The 8518-nt window shown below is 42.9% G+C and overlaps 1 protein-coding gene across 4 annotated transcripts in view; it reads left to right on the top strand.

Moving 5' to 3' along the window:
* The window catches only part of ACSS3 (acyl-CoA synthetase short-chain family member 3), a 178383-nt gene that overhangs the window by 38615 nt on the left and 131250 nt on the right, over positions 1-8518 (top strand). For all 4 annotated transcript variants that reach the window (XR_002102507.1, XR_002102506.1, XM_019543148.1 and 1 more), the window contains exons 4-5: positions 1181-1315; positions 1581-1721. Coding sequence is in view for 2 of the 4 variants with exons in the window: in XM_019543148.1 (XP_019398693.1) it covers positions 1181-1315; positions 1581-1721 (276 nt within the window). In the remaining 2 variants the exon portion in view is untranslated. The remainder of the gene's footprint in view (positions 1-1180; positions 1316-1580; positions 1722-8518) is intronic.

The following is an 8518-nucleotide window of genomic DNA, read 5'->3' as shown; positions in this document are numbered from 1 at the left end:
TCTGAGACTACCTGAATCAGGCAGCCACACCTAGCCTCCGGGTTAGAGAGCAAGGGCTTGATTTGGGAACCTCGTGAACCAACAGACCTCCTTTAGTTTATGACTTTGTGAAACAATAAAAGTTTTAAATTGAACAGGTCTGAGCCTGTGCTTAATTCAGTCCTATGTAATTCGGCATCGAGCTCCCACAGAGAGTACTCTGCTTATCGGGAGTCTTGCTACAGTTGATTTGATGTTTTCTGAGACTACAGTTGCATGTGGCTAGAGAGGAACAGTGGTGATTAGTTCTTCTAATCCAATGGCAGTGACACCACTGACTGAACTATAGTCTTGGTGTTGACTACAGTCTTTAACCACTAGCTGCTGTCTCCAGTTGTAATATTTCATCTTAAGTACAGACTAATTTATTCAAATATATTCTCCACATGACTTTTTGTATAGCTCAGTTTAATTAAAAAGTTCTGTCCTCTTCTGTTGTTAAGTCTGGCCGAAAAGGTATAGATGACATATGTTGTATTTCTTAAAGCAATTTTGAAAATTAATTGGAAATTTTTTTCAAATTCAAACGAATTATCATATTTCCTTGAATAGTACATTTTGAAAGCATACATCCTATTATTCGTTTGTAAGGAAGCAGTTTAATCCCTCCTTACACTGTGAAATCTTGACTCAACCTTAACTTGGAAGTTCTGGTTACTGCTTCCAAAATGAAATTAATGCTAGTATATGCAATTAGTAAACTAGCTTAGTCAGACTGGAAGATTGTACTTTTTTTGTCACATTTCTCCAAAACTGCATGAATAAGAAGAATAATGACTGATTCTTTTCTAAATGAGTTTTCACTCTTAGCTTTTCTGATTTTTATTTTTATGACTGCCTTTTTGGTGAGAATTGGATAAATATAAATGTAGTGCGTTGAAAGTTTTAGGTGGTTGGGTTCTGAAAATATGTCTAAATATTTTGCATACACCTTAAGACAGAGAGTTGTGATTAAAAAGTGCCTGTCTACATGGGGTCCAGGAAAGTTAATGAATCATACATTCTATAAATAAATGTTCAAAAATATAGAGGCTTCCACCTTTCCACATGCAAAGTGTCATGTGTAACATAAGACATGCATGGTTTATTTTTCTGAATAACTTTATGAAAAATATTCTTGATGTGTTCTTTCTTATTTTAGCCAAAACTCATTGTAGGAGCAACTTTTGGAATAGAACCAGGAAGGAAAGTGGAATACATACCCCTCCTAGAAGGAGCACTGGCAATGACGCAACATAAACCTGAAAAAGTTCTCATTTACCATCGCCCTAACTTGGTAAACTAATGAGATGTTTTCTGCTTCTAAATTGTTATCTGTTTCCTGTTTTTCTCCATGAAATATATATATGCTGTTCATTTTTAATTGGAATTTTTACCATTGCGTAAGATTTAAATAATAATTAGATAAGTGAGAGATTAAATATACTAATTTTTATTCAGGCTGTTTTAATGGAAGACTGGTTGTGCGTGCTATTTGAATAACTATTTTTATTTTATCTGTTTAATTTCGTTGCATATTTTCTGTGTTTCTTGGTGTATAGGGCACTGTTCCTCTTGTTCCAGGTCGTGATCTTGACTGGGATGAAGAGCTTGCAAAAGCACAGTCTCATGACTGTGTCGCTGTTCGTTCAGATGATCCACTTTATATTCTTTATACATCAGGAACTACTGGCTTGCCCAAGGTAGGTTTAGGGTATCTTTAGGGTAAGTATCTATGACATACTATTTTCAGTTCCACATGAGGGAGCATTTAATTAAGAGGGCGAAGATGTTTGTTGAAGTTTATTGTTGTAATGATAAGCATTGTTAAAGTTGTTTTAATCTCCCTTGCTCCCATTACTTTGATTTCTTCCAGTAAATTATATTAGCTTAACTGATACATGGAGACTGTAAAACTAAGATGCATCCTAATACAAATGTTTGTTTTTTGTATTATTTTTGGGTGGTAGATACATGCATATACCCTATGTAATAAGTTTGATATAAATGATACGTGATTATTTGATGGAAAGATGGTATGGTTAGTAAGATTTTATTTTATATATCATCACTTCCAATTAAATTAAAAATGTAATAGATAGTGCTGTTGAATAATATTATGATTCAAATGAGAGTGAGCCTGTTTTAAAGGAGTGCACTGTTCAATAATTCCTCTGAGAGAAGAGGCCCTGTGAAAATTAGTTTAGGATGGGAATAGTTATAAAACTAGTGTAATACATGCTTTGAAAATGGTAGTCTTAAACAACCAATAATCTTTAATGATCTCTTTTGAGACAGACTATGTTATATTGTACAGGACTGTAAGCCACCAACTATTTTTTGTGCTAGTTTATGGCTGTATCAATTATATATATATTTTGTCTCATGTCTATTTGCCTCCTGTTTTCCTGCCACCCTCAGGAGTTAACACCCCCTTAAAATATGCAAGAAATTTAATGAGAGTTCACATTTTATCAGTTTTGCTCATTATTTTAAGATAGAAATGTCAAATGTCTTTCACCTTTTGCCTTTTTGGCTGACTATAGCTTGGATCAGTAAAAAAGTTACAGACTGCTAAAACAGTTCCCCTAGGGTTTCTGTTAGAACTTTTCTGCTGTGGAAAGGAGCCAAAGTTGTATCTTCAGTAAAATACCCAAAGCAGCACTCTGACTGGTCACAAATTGATAATTTTATCACGTCTGTTTTAGCACACTTCAGCAGCCTTTCTTTGCAGGCATTAATGGAGAGACAGAGAGATAGCGAGAGGGAGAGCGTATATGGTGCTGGTGGGGAGAGGGAAGGGAGCACACTGAAAATGATTGAGTGGGAAGCAAAAATTTCAGGCTGCTTGTTTTACCCCTCTCCACATTCCTTTTTTGTGAGCAAAAGTGTTTGAATTGGAAACAGACCTATAAAGGTCAGAAAAGTGTTCTTTTGTGCGGATTGTGCGTGGGAGAAGGATGTAGTGTTTGAGCGGGGTGTAGTTCTGTGGAGCAAAACTCCTTATGGCTGGAAAAAAGTTGTGTTCCCCATCCCAACCCCCCAAAAAAGACTAAATCTTGATCGTTGGAATGTTTCCTATAAAACTACCATATTTACTTGAATCCAGGATGAGGCCCACCCCCCGCCCCCATTGAACGTAGGGGGGGAATGTCCTTTATTTTGGACTTAATTATGAGGTGACAGGGGGCATACAGCTGCTGTAGCTTTAGCTGTGACCTTGACCTGCTGTCCCCACTGCCTCCCCTACTGCTTTACCCCTCTACCACCTCTTCCACTGCCTGTCTCCTTACCACCTGCCCTCCCACTTCCTCCCCCACCGCCTACCCCACTAGCACCTCCCCACTGCCTGCCATCCTACTGCCCCCCTCACCCCCTATTTCCCCTGCCACTTCCTTCCCCACTGCAGCAGTGGGGGCGGGGATGAATTTAAGAGGACCCCCAATAATTAGATTATGTATGGAACATTACATGCATTTATACATTTCTCTGTGTGTGAAATCTAACTATTTGTGGGTGAGGAATATCTCTAGATTGTATTAAGTAATACATGTTTAGTTGACATTGGCCTATTTACTCCATGGAGACAATAAGAACACTTTGCAGTCCTCCAGCATCTCAAGATGCACTGTTCCTAGCCCCCACTCCTGCCTGAAGGGTGATTCTACCCACTTTCCCAGACTCTACTGCCTAAGGGGGTGGTATTGACCCCAGGGCAATGCCACTACCTTCTCTGAGAGGGTTTGACCCTGGCCCACATGGCATCACCGACTGAAAGCTTAAAAGTTCACTGAGGCTTTCTACCTTTGCTCAAGTGCTCCAGTGCGAATACTGATCACCTACCTGCCTTTGTGAACCAAACTGAACCAGAGAATACCGGGGCTGGCTGGGAACTGTCATGGTCAGGGACGTGTGCCAGATGGGGGCTCAAAGCTAGCTGCCCTACCAGTGGATTAGGGTAGGTGATTGGAATCTGCCCCTCCTCTGCAGCTGTTTTTAAGATCAGGGAGCCAGGGCAGGGGGACGCAGTTTCCCTCCAGGCTCTGGTGTGTCAGCCCACCCTGGCAGCAGGCAACTTCTGGCAGGGAGCAATCTCCCAGCCCCCACCAGAAAAGAGCTGTCTCCTGGCCCCCTGCTCCCTGCCAGGGCCTGGGTTAGCACCTGGGGGAGCCTAGAGCTCCCCCTGGCTGTTGAAGGGGGCTGGTGCAGGGCCAGAGGGCATGGGAGCAGACTGCTGCCAGGAGCAGCAAATCTACTTCCACATCCTCACATGTGTGATGCCTACCTGGGGTCGGTTTACTCTAGAGTTTACCTACCCCGCAGCATTTACATGTTTAGACACTCCCATGGAACCGTATACAGCCTGGGCCCTGCATGTCTAGAGGACTGCCTTCTCCTTAATGTTTCTCAGGCCAGCTGAGACCAACCTTCTGCAATAACAATTGTGTGCCAAGTCCATTTGGCAAAAAACAAGAGGGAGGTCTAGCTCCAGCTCTGGAACTCTTTCCTCCTTGAGGTGCATCAAACCCAAGCCTGGAAATTGTCCAGAAGCACTGCAAGACCTTTTTATATAGGCAGATATTTAGCAGGAGGGTTTTTGTGGTGCTGTTTGGAGAATATGTTCTTTGTTGCTTATTACATACTATTGATATATGAATAGGGATAGTAATAAGGTGGTAGGACATAACCGTATTTAGCCGCTGGTAGCAACTGCAAGTTGTGCTCATGGTTTTTAGTTTTTCTTTTTTTGTTAGACTCCTGCCAAGTCAAATATCAAAAGATTCTTCATGGCTTTTAAAGCCAGAAACAAACACTATAATCATCAGTCTAACCACCTACCTATCACCACAGAACTCCACCTAGTCATTTCTGTATCAAGTCTAACAAGCTGTAGTTGAATTACATATTTTCTAGAAAAGCATATCTTTAACAAAAACATCCCCCCTTGACTTATGGGCTTCAAATGTAGAGAATTCATCACAATCCTTTGGAAAATGTTCCAGTCTGTAAGTATACAAATTGTTAAACTGAGGATCTGTATGTATGTGGGGAGGGCAGCAGGGTGCAGGAGGAGGCAGCAGGGGTGGCAGTGTCTTTTTTCCCATTTAAATGTGTCTAGCTTCAGCTTCTAGTCATTAGATCTTGTACCTTTCTGTAGTACAAAGCCTTTTACCAGGTATTTATCCCTGTGCAGGTATATATAGAGAATGATAATGTTAACTTCTGTCTTACAAAATATATTACCAGTACTCAGCCCATATCCATGGCTTTTCCTCTGAAGACTTTTCAGTTTCTCAGCATTCTTTGGGAATATAGAAAACCAACTTGAATATGGCTTTCCAGTAATGGCTTTGCTGGTCACACAGGAGTAATCTTGCTTTACTCCATTTGGCATTGATGAGACTACTACTAGAATATCTTTTAGTTGTGCAAGTTAATTTTGTATGAGGACTTGATGGGATAAAATTAATGGAGGAAGGGAGTAGAAACAGAAGACAGGTCTGTTAGAAGAAAATCATATCTTGCACTTTTCCTTGAATATAGTAACAGTAGACTTCTCGAAGGACATAGGAGCTCTGACAACTAAATTGTCCTAATGACCATAGTGGAACAGACCAGGTCTCTCTGACTTGATGTCAGTGCCCTTGAGATAAAAGCAGATTTGTAGGGATTTGTATTAATGAATTAGAAAATAGAGAGACATGCAGGATGCTGAAATAAGAAAGGTGGAGATAAGTCTATGGTATACCAGCAGAGGATGGTATCTTTATTAGTCCTCACAAGCATTTTGGTAAAGACTGTTCAATAATGTATCACTAACTGAAGATCGTGAAGAAGTTACTGAAATCTGTATGTAGCTCTGAGTCTTTTTTAGAAGGGACTGGATAGGGAAACCTGTGAGAACAGTGCATGTGCTTTTGAATAATTTTGAGGCAAATGTTTGAACCTGCCTTCTAGGCATATAGATCCTTCCATACACTTTTCAAAATGTGCATCCAGCTGCTTTTACTTTTGGTTATTAGTCAAGTGCTGTGACCTAAGAATTCTGTGTCTTTTTCTCTGGAGGAAGGATGATCACTGGAAGTATACAGAAAACTTCTAAAAAAATTATTTTAGAGACAGTGAAATATTTCCCTCAATATTTTCCAACCTAGAAAAATTTAGAATGAAAATGGATCACCACAAAAAATAATTTCCATGTTAAGAGCTGATAGCAAGCTTCTGTTTCGTATCAGTCAAGAAAAAGAAAGAAGAAAAAGACGCCTCCACCCCATAGTTTCATAGTTGGTAGGGTTGGAAGGGACCCGAGCAGATCATCAAGTCCGACCCCCTGCCATGGGCAGGAAAGAATGCTTTGGCTAAATAACCCCAGCTAGCTGATTATCTAGCCTCCTTCTGAAGACCCCCAGGGTAGGAGCAAGCACCACTTTCCTTGGAAGTTGGTTCCAGCTGTTGGTCACTCTGACTGTGAAGTAGTGCCTCCTGATGTTTAACCTGAATCTACTCTCAGTCAATTTATGGCCGTTATTCCTTATTACTCCCGGTAGTGCTTGGAGGAACAGGGACTTTCCCACTGCCTGCTGGTCCCTTTGGCAAATTTATAGATGGCCACCGGATCCCCTCTCAGCTTTCTCTTGTGGAGGCTGAACAGGTTCAGGTCCCATAGCCTCTCCTCATAGGGCCTGCCCTGCTGCCCCCTGATCATGTGAGTGGCCCTCCTCTGGACCCTCTCCATGCTGTCCATGTCCCTCCTGAAGTGCGGTGCCCAGAACTGGATGCAGTACTCCAACTGCGGTCTGACCAATGTCACATAGAGGGGAAAGATCACCTAGGATTTGTTTGTGATGCATCTGTGGATCCATGACAAGGTGCAGTTAGCCTTTTCCACCGCATCCTCACATTGCTAGCCCATGTTCATCTTGGAGGCAATAGTGACTCCAAGATCCTTTTCTGCCTCTGTGCTGACAAGAAGGGCATTCCCCAGCCTGTAGGTATGCTGTAGGTATGGTTCTTCCTCCCCAGGTGCAGTACCTTGCACGTGTCAATATTGAAACCCAACTTATTTTCACCTGCCCACCTCTGTAACCTGTCCAGATCTAGCTGTAGCCTATCCCTCTCTTCTGGCGTACCCACTTCTCCCCACATCTTAGTGTCATCTGTGAATTTGAACAAGGTGCTTTTCACCCCCTTGTCCAAGTAGCTGATGAAGATGTTGAACAGTGTGGGCCCGAGGACTGAGCCCTAGAGAACCCCACTGCCTACATCCCTCCAGGTCGAAAATGACCCATCCACCACCACTCTCTGGGTGGTCCTCCAGCCAGTTTGTGACCCATCTGACTGTGTAGGCGATGACACCACAGTTGCTAATTTTTTAATGAGGATGGGGCGAGAGACGGTGTTGAAGGCCTTCCTAAAGTCCAGAAAGACTATATCCACTGCGACACCTGCATCCAAGGATTTTGTGACCTGGTCGTAGAAGGCTACCAGGTTGGTCTGACAGGACCTGCCTTGAATGAACACATGTTGGTTGCCCCTAAGCATAATATCCCCTGCTGGTCCCTCAGATGTGCTCCTGGATAATTTTCTCAAAGAGCTTTCCCAGAACTGAGGTAAGACTAATGGGCCTATAGTTTCTTAGGTTCTCTTCCCTCCCTTTTTTGAAAGTGGGGACCACATTGGCCCTTTTCCAGTCCTCCGGCAGCTCACCAGAGCACCACGAGTGCTCGTAAAGCCATGCCAGGGGTCCCGCAATGATAGCCAATTCCCTCATTACTCTGGGGTGGAGATCATCAGGACCTGCTGATTTGAACATGTCTAGTTCCACCAGAAGTTCTCTGACTCCTTACTGACCCTAGGCCTGGCTGTGCCTCCCCTGGATCAGTCCGGGATCCCAGTGGGTGGGATGTCCCAGTCTCTGCTCAGAAAAATGGAAGCAAAGAATCTGTTAAAGAAGTTAGTTTTGTCGTCTGGTGTGACCACCAGATTTCCTGCGTGTCCTCACTCAGTACCTTCTTTTTACTCCCTATGTATTTAAAAAAGGACTTCCTGTTAGCTTTGATCCAGGTTGCTGGTCCCAGTTCCTTCTCTGCCTTAGTCTTCCTAACAGCCCCCGCCTACAATCTCGAGCAGTGGAGGTATAATCCTCCTTGGTGACGGCCCATCCCTTCCACTGGGTGTATGCCTCCTTTTTGTCTTTGAGACATTCCTGGATGCTTTTGGTGAGCCATGGGGGCTTTTGAGCACTCTTGCCCCCTTTGATCTGCATGGGGATTGTCACCTTTCAGACTTGGAGGATCATCTCCTTAAGGAACAACCACTCTTCTTGGACTCCCAAATCTCCTCCCCTCTGGGACCTCTGTACCTCCCTGACTAGTCTTCTTACCTCATTGAAATCCTCCCTCCTGAAGTCCAGGGCTGCTGCCTTGCTGCTGGCCTTTGGCACCCTGTGCTGGTTGGTGAATTCGAGTAGGCGATGATTGCTATCACCCAGGTGGTCAAG

The sequence above is a fragment of the Crocodylus porosus genome, unplaced genomic scaffold (genome assembly GCF_001723895.1).
Source record: "Crocodylus porosus isolate Cpor-Errol unplaced genomic scaffold, CroPor_comp1, whole genome shotgun sequence".
NCBI lineage: Eukaryota > Metazoa > Chordata > Crocodylia > Crocodylidae > Crocodylus > Crocodylus porosus.
This window is presented reverse-complemented; position numbering and strand designations above follow the sequence as displayed.